This window comes from Orcinus orca, chromosome 11 (assembly GCF_937001465.1).
Source record: "Orcinus orca chromosome 11, mOrcOrc1.1, whole genome shotgun sequence".
Classification (NCBI taxonomy): Eukaryota; Metazoa; Chordata; class Mammalia; order Artiodactyla; family Delphinidae; genus Orcinus; species Orcinus orca.
The window spans coordinates 28178105-28200523 of NC_064569.1; the positions used below are offsets into that span (position 1 = coordinate 28178105).

The window sequence follows — 22419 nt, forward strand, 5'->3', positions numbered from 1 at the left end:
TATCCCCATATCTCTTCCCTCTTGCGTCTTCCTCCCACCCTCCCTATCCCACCCCTCTAGGTGGTCACAAAGCACCAAGCTGACCTCCCTGTGCTATGCGGCTGCTTCCCACTAGCTATCAGTTTTACATTTGGTAGTGTATATATGTCCATGCCAGTCTCTTACTTTGTCCCAGCTCACCCTTCCCCCTCCCCATGTCCTCAAGTCCATTCTCTAGTAGGTCTACATCTTTATTCCCATCCTGACCCTAGGTTCTGTAAATTGATACAGCCACTATGGAGAACAGTATGGAGATTCCTTAAAAAACTAAAAATAGAGCTACCATATGACCCAGCAATCCCACTACTGGGCATATACCCTGAGGAGATCATAATTCAAAAACAGTCATGTACCACAATGTTCATTGCAGGTCTATTTACAATAGCCAGGACATGTAAGCAACCTAAGTGTCCATCGACAGATGAATGGATAAAGAAGATGTAGCACATATATACAATGGAATATTACTCAGCCATAAAAAGAAACGAAATTGAGTTATTTGTAGTGAGGTGGATGGACCTAGAGTCTGTCATACGAGTGAAGTAAATCAGAAAGAGAAAAAAAATACAGATTCTTTCTTTACTGTAGCTCTCCCAACTTCTTTTTTTCTTTATAAAAGCAGCCCCTTCCCTTGCCCTGCAGGGACTTGCATGTGGCTTGCCCTGGTTACAGACTCTGAATTGAGATTCTCCACTGATCCTAAATAAAGCCATCTTTGCTGGAGAAATATCTGGCAGTTTATTTGTTTCAGGTCAACAATTTCATTAAACTTTACACAGTGCTGTCCAATATGATAACTGCCAACCATATGTTGCTACAGGGCACTTGAAATATAGCCAGTCTCAGTTGAGATGTGCTGTAAGCATGAAATACATACCAGATTATAAAGACTTAGTATAAAAAAATTTTAATTTTTCTCCTTAATAATTTTATATTGATTCCATAATAAAATAACATTTTGCATGTATAAGATTAAATTTTTAAAATTATTTTTACATCAATTTCACTGGCTTAGTTTTACTTGTTAATGTTGCCACTAGAAAATTTGAAATACACATATGACTCACATTATATTTCTACTGAACAAAGCTAGTCTAGCTGTCAAAAAGAAAAAAATAAAGGATGGAAGCCACCAAGCAGATACTGTTTTCTAAAAAGAAGAATCAAAAGCACTCGGATATACATTTATAGAATTTAAATAATGATACACATATAGGATTTATGACAAATATTAAAGATGGCAGGAAGACAAAGAACAGAAAGCAGTCTCTGCTGATAATTACATTGTATCATAAAACACGAGTATCATATCATGTTCACTCTGATTTAAGAAAAGAACAACTACATTGAAAAATTATGCCAAATATATAAAAATGAATGCAAAAATGTAATAGCAATATGTTAATATACCACATGTAACCACCAGGTGGAATATCAACTTGTATCACAATCTACACAGTGACTATTTTATTGTATTATAAAACTTATATCTGCATTATTTTATAACTTTTAAGCATCATTTTTATCGGAGACTAAATTGCCTTTCAAATTTCATATATTATTTAGTTGAAAGGATTATCAAATTCATTTAATGATGATTTTGATTTTGCTTTTTATAAGTCATTCACCAAATGATAATTTTGCTTACATTAAAAAAAAACCTAAAAAAAACCCTGCTTTAATGTACATGGATTATACAGAATTCCACATTAAAATATTTTATATTCAAATATAGAGATATATTTCACATTAAAGAAAGCATTTTTACCCCAACATTAAAAAGTTATTAGGCCACTTATATAATTAAAATGCATTCCTCTCATTATTCTACTAATTGTAAAATTCATTTTGAAGAAATATTTAAAGTTCCCCTAACAATCTTTTCCCTCCCAACTTCACCCTTTTATTGGCAGACAGTCTTGAACTCCTCAGGCTTCCTTTGAATGTGCTGCTCATGATGGCATATCTACCACCTGCCAATCTTTCTCCCAAATAATTGATAATCCAATGACAACACAAACTTACAAAACCATGTATCCAAATATTTTCTTTGCTGCTAAATTCATGTCTCCAAGCATCATTTTTAATTGAAAAAAGTTCCTAAAGCTAATGAATCAAATGCTTTACTTCTTTGAACTACATTTCATAAATGATGTCTTTCTCTAACTCTACTTTTCAATCTATCCCTACTCTCTTTGACTTACCTTTGCTCTCACTCTAATTCACATAATATGAGACAGCTCTTTTATACATTTCACTAGCCTGTTTGATGTCTCTTAGGATTCTTTCAAAACATACACTCATTCATCTCTACCAAATTACCAAACTTCTTGTTACATAAGACTTTTACCTAAGAATGATTCATCCATTTTTTACATCACATTGAAAGCAAGGTACAGGAATACCTTGGAGGTATTGTTAGTTTGGTGCCAGACCACCACAGTAAAGTAAATATCACAATAAATTGAGTCACATGAATTTTTTGGTTTTGCAGTGCATATAAAAGTTATGTTCATTCTCCAAATAGATCACATGCTGGCCACAAAACAAGTCTCTATAAATTTAAGAAGATTGCAATCATATCAAGCATCTTCTGTGACCACAACAGTATGAGACTAGAAATAAACACAGAAAACACTGCAAAACCACAAAATGTTAAGGCTAAACAATATGCTACTAAACAATCAATGGGTCACTGAAAAAACCAAAGAGGACATTAAAAAAGACCTGAAGACAAATAAAAATGGAAACACAGTGATCCAAAAGTTACGGGATGCAGCAAAAGCAGTTCTAAGAGGGAAGTTTACAGTGATACAAGCCTACCTCAGGAAACAAGAAACTCTCAAATAAAGAATCAAACCTTACACATAAAGGAACGAAAAAAAGAAGAACAAATAAAACCCAAAGATAGTAGAAGGAGAGAAATAATAAGTATCAGAGCAGAAATATATGAAACAGAGAGTAAAAACAGAAAAGACCAATGAATCAGAAGCTAGTTCTCTGAAATAATAAACATATTGATAAACATTTAGCCATGCTCATCAATAAAAAAAGAGCCCAAATAAATAAAATCAGAAACAAAGGGACAAGTTACAACTGATACCACAGAAATACAAAAGATCATAAGAGAATACTAAAAATTATACACCAATAAAATGAACAACCTAACATAAAATAAACAACTAAGAAGAAATAGATAAACTCCTAGAAATGTAAACTCTCCCAAGACAAAATCAAGAGGACATTTTTAAAAAGACCAATTCCAGTAATTACATCGAATTAGTAATCAAAAAACTCTCAACAAACAAAAGTTCAGGACCAGATGGATTCACAGGTCAATTCTACCATCATTTAAATCACTTAGGCATTTAACCATCATTTAATCATTTAACATTTAACACAATCATTTCACACCTATCCTTCTCAAACCTATTCCAAAAAGTTGAAGAGGAAGGTATGCCAGAATCACTATGATACCAAAACCAGACAAGATGCCACAAAAAAGAAAATTACAGGCAAATATCACTGATGAGCAGACATGCAAAAATCCTCAACAAAATATTAGCAGACGGAATTCAAAATACATTTAAAGGATCATAGACCATGATCACGTAGTATTTAACCCAAGGATGCAAGAATGGTTCAATATCTGCAAATCAATAAATGTAGTACACCACATTAACAAACCAAAGGTTAAAAAGCATGTGATCATCTCAATAGATGCAGAAAAATCTACTGTCAAATTCAACATCCATTTATGATAAAAACTCTTAACAAAGTGGATATATAGGAAACATACCTCAACGTAATAAAGACTATACATGACAAGCCCACAGTCAACATCATACTCAATGCAGAAAGCCTCAAAGCATTTCCTCTAAAAGCAGGAACAAGAAGAAGATGCCCACTCCTGCCACTTTCATTCAACAAAGTATTAAAGGTCCCAACCACAGAAATCAGATGAGAAAAAAAATTAAAAGGAATCCAAACTGGAAAGGAAGAAGTAAAGTGTCACTCTTTGCAGATGACATGATACTATATATATATATATATATATATATATATATATATATATGAAATTCTAAAAATGCTATCAGAAAACTATTAGAACTAACAAATACATTCAGTAAGTATCAGGATACAAAATTAATATACAGAAATATGTTGCATTCCTATACACTAAAAGCAAACTATCAGAAAGAGAAATTAAGAAAACAATCCAAGTTACAACTGCATCAAAAAAATAAAATACCTAGGAATAAATTTAACCAAGGAGGTAAAATATTTATACTCAGAATACTATAATACATTGTTGAAAGAAATTGAAGATGAAGCAAAACAAATGGAATGACATACTATGCTCACAGATTGGAAGGATTTATATTGTTAAAGTGACCATACTATCCAAGACAATCTACAGATTCAAAATCATCCCTATCAAAATACCAATGTCATTTTTCACAGAACTAGGATCAATAACTCCCAAATTTGTATGGAAATCTCTGATAGACAAAACAATCTTGAGAGAGAAGAAGAAAGCTTCAGGTATCACTCTACCTGATTTTAAAGTCTACTACAAAGCTACTGTAATCAAAATATTATGGTACTAGAACAAAAACAGAACCATACATCAGTGGAACAGAATAGAGAACCCAGAAATAAATCCACATTTACATGGTCAATTAATCTACAACAAAGGAGGGAAGAATATAAAATGGACAAAAGACAGATTGTTCAATAAATAATGTTGGGAAAATTGGACAGCTATATTCATAGGAATTGACCTGGGCTACTTATTCACACCATACACAAAAATAAACTCAAAATGGATTAAGACTTAAGTGTAAGAACTGAAACTATAAAATGCCTAAAAGAAAAAGTAGGCAGTATACTCTCTTACATTCATCTTAGCAATATTTTTTTGGATCTGTCTCTGCAGGCAAAGGAAACAAAAGAAAAGGTGAACAAACGGGACTATATCAAACCAAAAAACTTTTGTACATCAGAAGAAACTATCAAGAAATAAAAACACAGCTAAAAACACAGAATGAAAGAAGATATTAGCAAACAATATATCTGAAAAGGGGTTAATGTCAAAAATGTGGAAGGAACTCATACAACTCAACAACAATAAAAACAAACAAACAGAATAAGAAATGGGAGAGGACCTAAATAGACACTTTTCCAAAGAAGACATACAGATGGCACATACACCAGGCACATGAAAAGATGCTCAACATCACTAACCATCAGGCAAATTTCAAATCAAAACCTCAATGAGATATCACTTTACACATGTTCAGAATGACTATCAAAAAAGACAACAAATAACAAGTGTTGGTGAGAATATGGAGCAAAGGGAATCCTCATGTATTGTTGGTGGGATTGTAAACTGGTGAAGCTACTATGGAACACAGTAAGACAAATTCTCAGAAAATTAAAGAACCGCCATATGATCCAGCAATTTCACTTCTGGGTATTTTCCCAAAGAAAACAAAAATACTAATTTGAAAAGATATACGCACACCAATGTTCATTGAAGCATTATTCACAATAGCCAATATATGGAAGCAACCCGAGTTTCATTTGATAGATGAGGAAGATGATACACACACACACACACACACACACACACACAATGGAATATTACTTAGAAATTTAAAAAAATTGAAATCTTACCATTTGCGACATGGATGAATCTAGAGGGTATTATAATAAGTGAAGTAAGTCAGACAGAAAAAGACAAATACCTCATGATTTCACTTATATGTATAATGTAAAACAAACAAACAAACAAACAAAACTAACAAATAAAATGAAAACAGACTCATAGATACAGAGAACTACTGGGTGGGTGCCAGAACGTAGGCAGGTAGTGGGTATGTGAAATAGGTGTAGGCGGTTAAGAGGTACAAACCTGCAATTATATAATAACTAAGTCATGGCATACTACACAACATAAGCAATATGTTCAATAATGTAATAACTTTCTATGATGATAGATGGTTATAATACTTATCCTGGTGATAATTTCATAATCTATGCAAATGTTAAAATACTTTGTAGTACACCTGAAACTAACAATATTGTATGCCACCTCTATTCCATTTAAAAATGTTATGTTCACACTGTACTGTTGTCTATTAAGTTTGCAATAGCATTATGTCTAAAAGAAACAATGTGCATACCTTAATTAGAAAATACTTAATCACTAAAAATGCTAATCATCATCTGAGCCTTTGGCGAGTCACAATCTTTCTGCTGGTGGAGGGCCTTGCCTTGATGAATTTTTCTACCCATGTAAGCAGAAGAAATAAGGGGAGGTGCTTCCTCAGGACAGGCCACTTTTTCAATCAAATTTGTTCCTGTATTAACAGTAGTGCTTGGGTATCTAGACATTTTCATCTTTTGGGGCTTGGCTGCTGGCTTATATAAAACACAGAGAGAATGGCCTTGCTTAGATCTTGAGCTTTAACCTAATGCTTCAGCTCCGTTTACCAGTGAGCTCTAGGCTGGAATGGAGAACACTAGCCAAGTAAAATTAAGTGACTTTGATTTCCCACTTGTCATTCTCCTTTGGTATCTGTATATTCAGTCCCTTCAGGAACCACCTAAAGAAACAGTTATCTAGAGCAAGGTGAGATTTGAGCATGTCTGGGTTCCTTGGTTTAACATCATTTAAAAACACCTCAATATCAGTCCAACTTAAAACAGTAGAAACAGTGGAAAAATACTTAAAAAAGAAAGAGAAAAAGTAGTGTGTTCCACTCTTTTACTCATTAAGATGCTGAGGTATGCAGAGGGAGACCATGATTTTGGAGCTCTGCTTAACTATTTTTATTGGCAATCACCAGACATAATTCCAGAGTTTTGTTTTGCTGTTTGTTTGTGAGGTGTGTGTCCTTTTTTTCTTTTTGGAGGGGGAGCTCAGGTGTGTTCCTATGGATGATAGGTGTAGAAAGGTTATAGGAATCTTCAGAGAGATTATGAGATACAGAAATTTGAGAATCACTACTCTAGATATAAAACTAGAATCTATATATTGTGCATAATGAGAACTCATCAAGTCCAAGTTGAAAATCTTTACTATATTACTAGAAAGAAGGACGACCTCTATTTTATTTCACAAGCTTGATACAATCATTCTTAAAATCTCATGTGAACACCTCAGTAATGCTTAGAAAAACAAGACAAAAAATATTCAATATAAAATTAAAATTTGAAAATGTGGTCATTTCAGCATATTTGCTTCTTAAAGCATTATAAGTTTTAAGAGCAAAAACAAAAGAAAAGACAATGCCTTACCTTCCATCTCGATCCCAGTCATACACCTCTACTTTGACTGTTCTGTCCATGGGGAAAACATACACACAGAGTGAAGTTACTTAGTAAGATCAAATTAACATATGATTGAATGTTAAAAAGTAAGTTATAGATTTTCTTAGATAAAATATGCTTTCAGGTTTTACAAAATAGTTTAAAGTTGATTTTGCTAATTTTAATACTATTCTTCAATTTATATCTTAAAATAGGTTTCTAAAATCATACAGATTTTTAATTCTTTAAACAGAGTAAGAAAGTATATGGGAAAAGCATTTATAGTTTGACATAGCTTCTCAATAGAGAGGTATAGAGCTACTCCTCCACTCTTCAAAACCATTATCTTAGAGAAGTATTTCTCAAACTCAGCATGGATCAGAATCACATGGAGGGCTTGTCAAAACGTGAATTGTTGGACCTCATGCCCAGTGTTCCCAGTTCAGTAGGCCTGGGTTGGGCCCAAGACTTTAATTTCTACAAGTTTCATCAGTTGCTGCTGATGCTGCTAAATAGGAACCATATTACAAGAATCACTTTCTTAGAATGAGTACAATTAAATAGAGTTATGATACTATTAAATAAAGTGACAGTCAAATAGCATAATAAATTTTAAAGTAAATTTAATGACATATACCAATATACCAATCAATAGTTCTTTCTATGATATTTGTTAATATAATAAATCTTCGTTTTTCTAATATACGAGTAATAAGATAAAAAAATATCTTTTGGGGTGAATAGGGGGTTTTGTATTATAATCTTACAATCAACTTTCATAAGAAAAAGAAAATAACTTTGATACTAAAAATCTTCAGGTATATTGTGGGAAGATCTTCAGGGCCACCTCACCCACTATTTGTAAAACACCAGAATTTCCTTGTTCTACATGTCTAGAACCTTTATAATTCAGCAACCATGGGAGCAGTGATATCAAATAGAATTCTCAGGAGTAAATCAGGGTTTATAACATATGTAGTCATAAACTTATGTATCTTGTATATTTACTTATTCCTCTCTAGAAAGATAATACCAAATGAAAATCTTGAGGAAATGAAAATTCTGGGATGACTTTTGAATATGTTAAACAAATATTCAATATATTTTTATCACTTTGCACATTTTTTTCTTGAAAATTAGTTAAATCAAATTTTAATTTCTCATATTATCCCTCCTCCCCAAATCATTGTGGATTAAAAAAAAAGTTATTTAAAAAAATTCTGAATAAATCAACTATGCTTTTGTAAATACACATTTACATTGGTAAAGGAGCCAACTTAATTTTTAAAATTCAACTTAGATTATTGGATACAAAAACTATAGTGAATATTCAAAACTCTCAGAAAAGTTGTCATTTATTTTACCTGTCATAATCGCCATTACATAAAGCTCTGACTGAGATCTTGAATGCTTGCCAAATAGGATTCAGAGTGTTTTTGACAACTTCTGTTTTATGACAAATTGTAAAACTGTAAAAAAAAGTTTTCAGTTATTTTCATGATTCAGTTATAATATATTGTTTTAATAGTCATTCTTCTGTTTCTTTTTGTGCAGAATACATGTTACCAGTCCCTCTTTTGCTGCTATATCAGTCAATAAAAAGAGATTTGCAGCTTTAAAACTTTAAAGGTTAGCTCATCATAACATAAAACAATGAGATTTCACAATGAGTTTACTAAAAATGATCTGCAAGTTCAATAAATCCTAAAGCTGCATTGTAAATACTCTCTATAAAAATTGTGGTGACAAATTGATACAGTGAAAAGTATCCATGGGTCACTAAGAATATGAAGGTCATCAGTAACCCTGAGAAGGGCAGTTTTGCTGGAGTGCTGGAGACAAAAATCTGGTTGGAATGGGTTTAAGAAAGAGAAGAGAAAATGAGGTAGAGTGTATAAACAACACTTTTGAGCAGTTTAGCTGTAAAGAGAAAAAGAGAAATTGGGGATAGCTTAAAGGGGAAAGATTAGTCAAGTGAAAGGTTTGTTTTTTGTTACTTTTTAATTTTTTTCAAGATGAAAGAAATAACAGCAAGGTTGTATGCTAAAGGAAAAAGTACATTAGAGAGAAAACAATCTGTGATGCATGAAAGAAAGGGGATAAAAGATAGAGCAATGTCCTGAATAAGATGCAAGTGGATGGGATAGAGGAAATCAATGGAGGGGTTGGCCTTGGGAGCACAGATAGTCACTTTGCAGAGCATTCAGGAAGGTCGAGCACAGGGGTAGATGCTGTGATGGGATCTTGAGGAAGTTCTCCAATTGCTTCCATTTTCTTATTAAATAGAAAGCAAGATAACCAGCAGAGAAGGAAGAGGGCAAAAGTGCTAAAGTGTCTGGGAGGGAGGGAAAACTGATGGCTTAAGGAAAGGGAGTAAGATTTCTGGGGAGAGCTAAGGGCCTATTTAAGATTAGCATAATAAATTTATAGTAAGACCACTCAGTATGTGGTTCTTTCTTTCTTTAAACTGTTGACTCTATATACCTAAAGAATCCCTAGACGGAAGAAAGATAGCAATTCAACAATATAAAATAAGGGGTAGAATACATAGAGCCTTAAACTAGGTTTTCTGATTCAAATTCCAGTATTGTTTCCACCAAATCATTCAATCTCCAGACATCAATCAGGTCCTGGAAATGTTTTTGCCTAAATGCAAATTTATGCAGCAGTTACTGAGCTATAAAATGTTTTAAATAATCTTGGTTAGAACAATACCTAAACACAATCTTCACTAAAATCTTAGTCGTCAATTGTTCTAAATTCAAGGGATCCCTCTAATAGTCATTAGCATGAGAGTTATTATATAACTACCATAGTGAACATACTGTAACTAAACCTCATAAGAAAATAATCTCACTTTGAAAGGGCCTTGAGTCAATTTTCTGCTTCACAGGCAAGAAAGCATCTCTCTGCATTAAGAGATAAAATAGAAACATAATATAAATGGATAATGTATGCAATTTAATATTTATGGCATTAGTGCCATACTCTTCCTGGTAGTATCCTCACCTATCTAAAGAAAATCATGTTACTAAATTGACAGAGCTCAAGAGAATATGTGTGTATATAATGTGGTCAAATGCTCTCAAAGTTGAGTCACCCAGAGAAATGTAGGAATCACTGGGGGCAAAAGACATTAAAAGAAAGAAAGAGGATAGAAAAGACTCTAAAAGGTTAATCAACAGCCAACATCATCCTCAATGGTGAAAAACTGAAACCATTTTCACTAAGATCAGGAATAAGACAAAGTAGCCCACTCTCACCACTATTATCCAACATAGTTTTGGAAGTTTTAGCCACAGCAATCAGAGAAGAAAAAGAAATAAAAGGAATCCAAATCAGAAAAGAAGAAGTAAAGCTGTAACTGCTTGCAGATGACATGATACTATACATAGAGAATCCCAATGATGCTACCAGAAAACTACTCGAGCTAATCAATGAATTTGTTAAAGTAGCAGGATACAAAATTAATGCACAGAAATCTCTGGCATTCCTAAACACTAATGATGAAAAATCTGAAAATGAAATTAAGAAAACACTCTCATTTACCATTGCAACAAGAAGAATAAAATATCTAGGAATAAACCTACCTAAGGAAACAAAAGACCTGTATGCAGAAAATTATAAAACACTGATGAAAGAAATTAAAGATGATACAAATAGATGGAGAGATATAGCATGTTCTTGGATTGGAAGAATCCACATTGTGAAAATGACTCTACTACCCAAAGCAATCTACAGATTCAATGCAATCTCTATCAAACTACCACTGGCATTTTTCACAGAACTAGAACAAAAAATTTCACAATTTGTATGGAAACACAAAAGACCCCAAATAGCCAAAGCAATCTTGAGAACGAAAAACGGAGCTGGAGGAATCAGGCTCCCTGACTTCAGACTATACTACAAAGCTACAGTAATCAAGACAGTATGGTACTGGCACAAAAACAGAAAGATAGATCAATGGAACAGGATAGGAAGCCCAGAGATAAACCCACGAACATATGGTCAACTTATCTTTGATAAAGGAGGCAAGAATATACAGTGGAGAAAAGACAGCCTCTTCAATAAGTGGTGCCGGGAAAACTGGACAGGCAGATGTAAAAGTATGAAATTAGAACACTCCCTAACACCATACACAAAAATAAACTAAAAAAAAAAAACTCAAAATGAATTAAAGACCTAAATGTAAGGCCAGACACTATCAAATTCTTAGAGGAAAACATAGGCAGAACACTCTATGACATAAATCACAGCAAGATCCTTTCTGACCCACCTCCTACAGAAATGGAAATAAAACCAAATGGGACCTAATGAAACTTCAAAGCTTTTGCACAGCAAAGGAAACAATAAACAAGACCAAAAGAGAAGCCTCAGAATGGGAGAAAATATTTGCAAATGAAGCAACTGAGAAAGGATTAATCTCCAAAATTTACAAGCAGCTCAAGCAGCTCAATAACAAAAACACAAACAACCCAATCCAAAAATGGGCAGAAGACCTAAATAGACATTTCTCCAAAGAAGATATACAGATTGCCAACAAACGCATGAAAGAATGCTCAACATCATTAATAATTAGAGAAATGCAAATCAAAACTACAATGAGATATCATCTCACACCAGTCAGAATGGCCATTATCAAAAAATCTAGAAAGAATAAATGCTGGAGAGGGTGTGGAGAAAAGGGAACACTCCTGCACTGTTGGTGGGAATGTAAATTGATACAGTCACTATGGAGAACAGTATGGAGATTCCTTAAAAAACTACAAATAGAACTACCATATGACCCAGCAATCCCACTATTGGGCATATACCCTGAGAAAACCATAATTCAAAAAGAGTCATGTACCAAAATGTTCATTGCAGCTCTATTTACAATAACCAGGACATGGAAGCAACCTAAGTGTCCACCAACAGATGAATGGATAAAGAAGATGTGGCACATATACACAATGGAATATTACTCAGCCATGAAAAGAAACGAAATTGAGTTATTTGTAGTGAGGTGGATGGACCTAGAGTCTGTCATACAGAGTGAAGTATGTCAGAAAGAGAAAAACAAATACCATATGCTAACACATCTATATGGAATCTAAGAAAAAAAAAAGGTCATGAAGAACCTACGGGTAAGATGGGAATAAAGACACAGAGCTACTAGAGAATGGACTTGAGGATATGGGGAGGGAGAAGGGTAAGCTCTGACAAAGTTAGAGAGTGGCACGGACATATATACACTACCAAACTTAAAATAGATAGCTAGTGGGAAGCAGCCGCATAGCACTGGAAGATCAGCTTGGTGGTTTGTGACCACCTAGAGGGGGATAGGGAGGGTGGGAGGGAGGGAGATGCAAGAGGGAAGATATATGGGAATATATGTATATGTATAACTGATTCACTTTGTTATAAAGCAGAAACTAACACATCATTGTATAGCAATTATACTCCAATAAAGATGTTATAAAAAATAAAATAAAAAAATAAAAGGTTAATCAAAATATCTAAAGCAAAAGGAAGAAAATTAAGGGAGTTAAGGAGAAATAGGCAGGAGAAAAACAGAGGGAATCAAATGAGAAAAAGCAGAAGTACACAAAAATGGTTAAGAAAAATTCTTAGGGACAAAAGTATGTATATTGTTTTCATAAACAGGCATCTGCCAATCTTCATAACACTACATATTCTTAAAGATTTACAAAGGGACTTTCTCTTCTTCTCTTATATCATATTCTAATATATACCAATCTTTGGTATGGTGATAGATATAGATACCTTGCTATATAGGTATCTAGATAGGTAGGTAGAAGATAGATAGATGATAGATGGATGATAGATAGATAGATAGTAGATTAAATCGATAGAGAGCTAGATAGAAATAAAGCGACCAATGAACCATCTTCAAACTAACATGCTCAATAATCTACTGACTTCTAGGCCTTTTTGCTTACAGTTAAATCAAAATTTCTGTCATATTCCTAGTATTATCAGCAATAGAAATGAAATACATTGAAACTTCTTCTCTTAATAAAGTGACTCACCTTCTTAGTGAGTTACTTGTAAGTGAGGTAGTCATCTGTCTTCTATTAATCATTCTCATTTGTAAAGCATTAGATGTGATATAGACACCAAAATCTCTCTAGTATTCCAGCACTAGTGTAATTAGTGAAAATTCTAACAGGAGTCTGAGGTAGCTCTTTCTACTATTCAGGAGTATTGCTATATAAATATAAATGTGTATGTATATACGTATTACACATAGCATTATAAGAAAAATATTTTTATTAAATAACCTGTTTAAATACCTTAAATGAAGCCAATTACCATAAAACAGTTATTCCAAAGGAAAATTATTACCTAATTATGAATACAGGTCAAATTACTAAATAATGTGAAAGCAAGAAAATAAGAATTTGTAATCATATATTATAATGGATTTTCATTAATGCTTACAGTAGAAATTAAGTTTTACTCTTTCTTATAATATGAGCCTCAACCACTAGGCAACAAGCAATTTCTGAAGTAGCTCCGTGTTCAAATACATCTTAAAAATGAAGATAAAGTCTTTGCAGTTACAAAAACACACATAAAAATTGAGGAGTAAAAGCATTTTTATTCATTCAAAACTCATCAGAACAAAACATATGTATATTAATACATATGCCCTAATATATATATTTGGATCTAGCTGGCAAACTATTTTCTCTGTGTATATGCAAGTGGAAAGTTTTCTGAAATGAGATTCACAAAATTTTAGCAATAGTTATTTTTAAATGATTTGAGATTTTTGGATAAGTTGCACTCAATATTTATATTTTATTTAATCAACAAGTTAATACTATTTTTATAAGCATAATAAATTTTGTAATATATCTCTTACAAGGAGCATTAAATGTATGATAGACTGAAATTCTATAATTGTACAACAAATATTTCTAAGAAAACTAGTAAGAATAAAATAGAAAATTCAGGAAATAAGTCATTCAAACAGGAGGAAACATAAGAACTTTTTAATTCAAGAAAATTTTAACAATCCTTTAGTTTTTTTCCTAACTGTGAAATGACTGGAAAATATGATTATTTCATCCACTGTCCAATATTTTTCACATGGGTAAATTAGTATTCAGATACAAATGCTACTCTAACATTTTTACCACCAAAATAGAAAAGAAGCACGCAAAATCCAACCATATGATACCTCAACAAAAATAACCAACAGTTGCCCAGTAGCTGCATCAGCAAAATTCATACACTATGTTAAGCTTCATTTTATATTGCTCAGTATAATCACTTTAAATAGCAAACTTTCTATTTTTATGTACCATTTTATACTTATTACATAATATTAACATGTTGTATAATTTCATATATAAGTGAAGCAGGTTACTTTTTTTTTTATATTCTATTCTCCTAATTTTAATCTCCAAATGACATTTTCTCTTTAGCTAGTATTTTATTATGCACAGTTAAGGAAAACAGAAGAGGAAACATTATACCATAAGATAATAATAATAATAACAGCTAACATAATTCTTATGTTAGGGAAGCTTCTAGATGATTTTTGTGTAGTAACTCATTTGATACTCTCAACAGCCCTGGGAGATAACTATGATCATAGCCCATTTTACAGATGAGGAAACTGAGTGTCATATGAGTTTAAAAACTTGCCTATGGTCCCACAGCTATTAAGTAGCAGGGTCACGGTTTACACCTAGGCAGCAGGACCTCATTTAACTCATAAATTTAACCACTAAACTTTTTCATTACTACTGACAATACAGTAAGAATCATAGAAGATAACAATAAAATGTATTTCATCGTAGAGTCATATGTATTAAATTATACTCTGTACAATGGAATACTACTCAGACAATAAAAAAGAATGAAAACTTTGCCATTTGCAATAACATGGATGGACTTAGAGGATACTATGCTACGAGAAATAAGTCAGACAGAGAAAGACATATACTGTATGATATTCCTTATATGTGGAATCTAAAAACTACAACAAACTAGTGAATATAACAAAAAAGAAGCAGACCCATGGATATAGAGAACAAACTATTGGTTACCAGTGATGAAAGAGGAGAGAGGAGGAGCAATGTTAGAGTAGGGAAATAAGAGTTACAAACTATTTTGTATAAAATAAGCTACAAGGATATAATACAATACAAGGAATGTAGCCAATATTGTAAAATAATTATAAATGAAGTGCAATCTTTAAAACTTGTGAATCACTATATTGTACACCTGTAACTCATATAATATTGTATATTAACTATACTTCAATAAAAAAATAAAATAAATTATAACTCTATAATACATTTTCAAATCACAAAGAAACCAGTCTAATCATAACTGGTAAAATATTCAAATTACTAGAGGGTAATGAAAAATTTTCCTGAATGTTAGATATCATTGAAAAAACCCTGTAGAATAAAAAGCAACCCCTAAACTCCATATTCTTCTCCAAGAAATTGGCTTACGCGTTCAATTCTATAACAAAATACTTTAGTTTCATAATTTTAGATTTCCACAAACATATAAATCATCCATTCTATTAAGGCAATAATATAATTTTAGGAAAAGTAAAGAGGAAATGTTTCTATGAAGCTGAAAATCATTCATTATAAATATCAAAAAAACATAAAATGCCTATAAAGTTACACATTATTATTGAGAATAAAAAATCAAATCAATTTTTTGATTACCAAAATATTTGTTTATCAATTTAATATGAATATCTGAGAAAAACTGATAAAGTCATAGTTATAATAGCCTTAAAATTCATAAAAGATAAATCTACCTGCCATCTTCATTACTTCGATAAAATACAAGAAAAGGATCTGATTTTCCAAAGAAGTCCTTCTTGTCCAATTTGTTTGCACAAAATTGCATCAGAACAGCATCCTACAAACAAAATTAATAAAATAGCTCAAAACCTGGGTGAAGGAGAGGGAGAAGATGGCGGAAGAGTAAGACATGGAGATCACCTTCCTCCCCACAGATACATCAGAAATACATCTACACGTGGAACAACTCCTACAGAACACCCAATGAATTTTGGCAGAAGACCTCAGACCTCCCAAAAGGCAAGAAACTCCCCCATACCTGGGTAGGGCAAAAGAAAAAAGAATAAACACAGACAAAAGAGTAGGGACAGGGGCTTCCCTGGTGGCGCAGTGGTTGAGAGTCTGCCCACCAATGCAGGGGACATGGGTTCATGCCCTGGTCTGGGAAGATCCCACATGCCGCGGAGCGGCTAGTCCCGTGAGCCATGGCCACTGAGTCTGTGAGTCCGGAGCCTGTGCTCCGCAACTGGAAAGGCCACAACAGTGAGAGACCCACGTATCGCAAAAAAAAAAAAAACAAAAACAGTAGGGACAGGACATGCACCAGTGGAAGGGAGCTGTGAAGGAGGAAAGGTTTCCACACACTAGGAAGCCCCTTCCTGGGCGGAGACTGCGGGTGGTGGAGGGGGGAAGCTTCGGAGCCACGGAGGAGAGCACAGCAACAAGGGTGTGGAGAGAAAAGCGGAGAGATTTCCGCACAGAGGATCGGTGCCAACCAGCACTCACCAGCCCGAGAGGCTTGTCTGCTCACCGCTGGGGCGGGCGGGGGCTGGGAGCTGAGGCTCGGGCTTTGGTCAGATGGCAGGGAGAGGACTGGTGGCGGCAACACAGCCTGAAGGGGTTAGTGCACCACGGCTAGCCGGGAGGGAGTCCAGGAAAATGTCTGGACCTGCCGAAGAGGCAAGAGACTTTTCTTCCCTCTCTGTTTCCTGGTGCGGGAAGACAGGGGATTAAGAGCGCTGCTTAAAGGAGCTCCAGAAATGGGCGCGAGCCATGGCTAACAGCACAGACCCCGGAGACGGGCATGAAATGCTAAGGCCGCTGCTGCTGCCACCAAAAAGCCTGTGTGCAAGCACAGGTCACTTTCCACACCTCCCCTACCGGGAACCTGTGCAGCCCGCCACTGCCAGGGTCCCGTGATCCAGAGAAAACTTCCCCGGGAGAACACATGCGCGCCTCAGGCTGGTACGACGTCATGATGGCCTCTGCCACCGCAGGCTTGCCCCGCACTCCGTGCCCCTCCCTCCCCCTGGCCCAAGTGAGCCAGACCCGTGAATCGCTGCTCCTTTAACCCCGTCCTGTCTGAGTGAAGAACAGATGCCCTCCGGTGACCTACACGCAGAGGCGGGGAAAAATCCAAAGCTGAACCCTGGGAGCTGTGTGAACAAAGAAGAGAAAGGGAAATTTCTCCCAGCAGCCTCAGGAGCAACGGATTAAATCTCCACAATCAACTTGATGTGCCCTGCATCTGTGGAACACCTGAATAGACAATGAATCATCCCAAATTGATGAGGTGGACTTTGGGAGCAAAATACATTACTTTTTCCTCTTTTTGTGAGTGTGTATGTGTATACTTCTGTGTGAGATTTTGTCTGTATAGCTTTGCTTTCACCATTTGTCCTAGGGTTCTGTCTGTCCTTTTGTTGTTGTTGTTTTTACTTAAAAAAATTTTTTTTTCTTAATAATTATTTTTTATTTTAATAACTTTATTTTATTTTATCTTACTTTATTTTATTTTATTTTATCCTCTTTTATTCATTCTTTCTAATTTCTCCCTTTTATTCTGAGCCATGTGGATGAAAGGCTCTTGGTGCTGTACCCAGGAGTCAGTGCTGTGCCTCTGAGGAGGAGGAGCCAACTTCAGGACACTGGTCCACAAGAGATCTCCCAACTCCACGTAATATCAAACGGCGAAAGTCTCCCAGAGATGTCCATCTCAACACCAACGCCCAGCTTCACTCAACAACCAGCAAGCTACAGTGCTGCACACCCTATGCCAAACTACCAGCAAGACAGGAACACAAGGCCACCAATTAGCAGAAAGGCTGCCGAAAATCATAATAAAGCCACAGACACCCCAAAACACATGACTAGATGTGGACTGGCCCACCAGAAAGACAAGATCCAGCCTCATCCACCAGAACACAGGCACTAGGCCTCTCCACCAGGAAGCCTACACAACCCACTGAACCAACTTTAGCCACTGGGGACAGACACCAAAAACAACGGGAACTATGAACCTGCAGCCTGCAAAAAGGAGACCCCAAACACAGTATGATAAGCAAAAGGAGAAGACAGAAAAACACACAGCCTATGAAGGAGCAAGATAAAAACCCACCAGACCTAACAAATGAAGAGGAAAGAGGCAGTCTACCTGAAAAAGAATTCAGAATAATGCTAGTAAAGATGATCCAAAATCTTGGAAACAGAATGGAGAAAATAAAAGAAACATTTAACAAGGACCTAGAAGAACTAAAGAGGAAACAAGCAATGATGAACAACACAATAAGTGAAATTGAAAACAGGCTAGAAGGGATCAAAAGCAGAACAACTGAGGCAAAAGAATGGATAAGAGACCTCGAAGATAAAATAATGGAATAACTACTGCAGAGCAGAATAAAAAAAAAGAGTGAAAAGACCTGAGGACTGTCTCAGAGATCTCTGGGACAACATTAAATGCACCAACATTCGAATTGTAGAGGTCCCAGATGAAGAAGAGAAAAAGAAAGGGACTGAGAAAATATTTGAAGAGATTACAGTTGAAAACTTCCCTAATATGGGAAAGAAAATAGTTAATCAAGTCCAGGAAGCACAGAGAGTCCCATACAGGATAAATCCAAGGAGAAACATGCCAAGACACATATTAAGCAAACTGTCAAAAAGTAAATACAAAGAAAACATATTAAAAGCAGCAAGGTAGGGCTTCCTGGTGGCGCAGTGGTTGAGAGTCCACCTGCTAATGCAGGAGACACGGATTCGTGCCCCGGTCTGGGAGGATCCCACATTCTGTGGACCGGCTGGGCCTGTGAGCCATGGCTGCTGAGACTGGGCGTCCGGAGCCTGTGCTACGCACGGGAGAGTCCACAACAGTGAGAGGCCCGCATACTGGAAAAAAGAAAAAAAGTAGCAAGGTAAAAACAACAAATAACACACAAGGGAATCCCCATAAGGTTAACAGCTGATGTTTCAGCAGAAACTCTGCAAGCCAGAAGGGACTGGCAGGACGTATTTAAAGTGATGAAGGACAAAAACCTAAAACCAAGATTTCTCTACCCAGCAAGGATCTCATTGAGATTTGAGGGAGAAATAAAAACCTTTACAGACAAGCAAAAGCTGAGAGAGTTCAGCACCATGAAACCACCTTTACAACAAATGCTAAAGGAACATCTCTAAGAAGGAAACACAAGAGAAGGAAAAGACCTACAATAATAAGCCCAAAACAATTAAGAAAATGGGAATAGGAACATACATATCGATAATTACTTTAAACATAAATGGATTAAATGCTCCCACCAAAAGACACAGATTGGCTGAATGGATACAAAAACAAGACCCATATATATGCTGTCTACAAGAGACCCACTTTAGACCTAGGGACACATACAGACTGAAAGTGAGGGGATGGAAAAAGATATTCCATGCAAATGGAAATAAGAAGAAAGCTGGAGGGCTTCTGTGGTAGTGCAGTGGTTGAGAGTCTGCCTGCCAATGCAGGGGACATGGGTTCGTGCCCCGGGCCAGGAAGAACCCACATGCTGCGGAGCGGCTGGGCCCATGACCATGGCTGCCGAGCCTGTGCATCCAGAGCCTGTGCTCTGCAACAGGAGAGGCCACAACAGTGAGAGGTGCGCGTACAGCAAAAAAAAAAAAAAAAAAAAAAAAAAGCTGGAGTAGCAATTCTCATATCAGACAAAATAGACTTTAAAATAAAGACTATTAGAAGGGACAAAGAAGGACACTATGTAATGATCAAGGGATCGATCCAAGAAGAATACATAACAATTGTAAATATTTATGCACCCAACATAGGAGCACCTCAATACATAAGGCAAATGCTAACAGCCATAAAAAAGGAAATCAACACTAACAAAATCATATTAGGGGACTTTACCACCCCACTATCACCAACAGACAGATCATCCACAATGAAAATAAATAAGGAAACACAAGCTTTAAGTGATACATTAAACAAGATGGACTTAATTGATATTTATAGGACATTCAATCCAAAAACAACAGAATACACTTTTTTCTCAAGGGCTCATGGAACATTCTCCAGGACAGATCATATCTTGGGTCTCAAATCAAGCCTTGGTAAACTTAAGAAAATTGAAATCATATCAAGTATCTTTTCTGACCATAATGCTATGAGATTAGATATCAATTACAGGAAAAGATCTGTAAAAAATACAAACACTTGGAGGCTAAACAATACATTACTTAATAACGAAGTGATCACTGAAGAAATCAAAGAGGAAATCAAAAAATATGTAGAAACAAATGACAATGGAAACACAACAACCCAAAACCTATGGGATGCAGCAAAAGCAGTTGTAAGAGGGAAGATTATAGCAATAAAATCCTACCTTAAGAAACAGGAAACATCTCAAATAAACAACTTAACCTTGTACCAAAAGCAATTAGAGAAAGAAGAAAAAAAAAAACAAACCCAAAGTTAGCAGAAGGAAAGAAATCATAACGATCAGTTCAGAAATAAATGAAAAAAGAAATGAAGGAAATGATAGCAAAGATCAATAAAACTAAAAGCTGGTTTCTTGAGAAGATAAACAAAATTAATAAAGCATTAGCCAGACTCATCCAGAAAAAAAGGGGGAAGAGTCAAGTGAATAGAATTGGAAATGAAAAAGGAGAAGTAACAACTGACACTGCAGAAATTCAAAAGATCATAAGAGATTACTACAAGCAACTCTATGCCAATAAAATGGACAACCTGGAAGAAATGAACAAATTCTTAGAAATGCACAACCTGCCAATATTGAACCAGGAAGAAACAGAAAATACGAACAGACTGATCACAAACACTGAAATTGAGACTGTGATTAAAAATTTTCCAAGAAACAAAAGCCCAGGACCAGATGGCTTCACAGGCGAATTCTATCAAACATTTAGAGAAGGGCTATCACCTATCCTTCTCAAACTCTTCCAAAATATAGCAGAGGGAAGAAAACTCCCAAACTCATTCTACGAGGCCACCATAATCCTGATACGAAAACCAGACAAAGATGTCACAAAGAAAGAAAACTACAGGCCAATATCACTGATGAACATAGATGCAAAAATCCTCAACAAAATACTAGCAAACAGAATCCAACAGCACATTTAAAGGATCATACACCATGATCAAGTGGGGTTTATTCCAGGAATGCAAGGATTCTTCAATATACGCAAATCAATCAATGTGATACACCATATTAACAAATTGAAGGAGAAAAACCATATGATTAACTCAATAGATGCAGAGAGAGCTTGTGACAAAGTTCAACATTGATTTATGATAAAATCCCTGCAGAAAGTAGGCATAGAGGGAACTTTCCTCAACATAATAAAGGCCATATATGACAAACCCACAGCCAACATCGTCCTCAATGGTGAAAAACTGAAAGCATTTCCACTAAGATCAGGAACAAGACCAGGTTGCCCACTCTCACCACTCTTATTCAAAATAGTTTTGGAAGTTTTAGCAACAGCAATCAGAGAAGAAAAATAAATAAAAGGAATCCAAATCGGAAAAGGAAAAGTAAAGCTGTAACTGTTTGCAGATGACATGACGCTATACATAGAGAATCCCAATAATGCTGCCAGAAAACTACTCGAGCTAATCAATGAATTTGTTAAAGTAGCAGGATACAAAATGAATGCACAGAAATCTGTGGCATTCCTAAACACTAATGATGAAAAATCTGAAAGTGAAATTAAGAAATCACTCCCATTTACCACTGCAACAAAAAGAATAAAATATCTAGGAATAAACCTACCTAAGGAGACAATAGACCTGTATGCAGAAAATTATAAGACACTGATGAAAGATGATACAAATAGATGGAGAGATATACCATGTTTTTGGATTGGAAGAATCCACATTGTGAAAATGACTCTACTACCCAAAACAATCTATAGATTCAATGCAATCCCTATCAAACTACCACTGGCATTTTTCACAGAACTAGAACAAAAAATTTCACAATTTGTATGGAAACAC

General features: G+C 35.2%; 1 protein-coding gene across 3 annotated transcripts in view; it reads right to left on the reverse strand.

Moving 5' to 3' along the window:
* The window catches only part of CPNE8 (copine 8), a 327878-nt gene that overhangs the window by 140063 nt on the left and 165396 nt on the right, over window positions 1–22419 (reverse strand). For all 3 annotated transcript variants that reach the window (XM_033415074.2, XM_004284907.3, XM_033415075.2), the window contains exons 8-10: window positions 16154–16257; window positions 8721–8825; window positions 7345–7386 (exon numbers count right to left, since the gene is read on the reverse strand). In XM_033415074.2, coding sequence (XP_033270965.2) covers window positions 7345–7386; window positions 8721–8825; window positions 16154–16257 — 251 coding nt within the window. The remainder of the gene's footprint in view (window positions 1–7344; window positions 7387–8720; window positions 8826–16153; window positions 16258–22419) is intronic.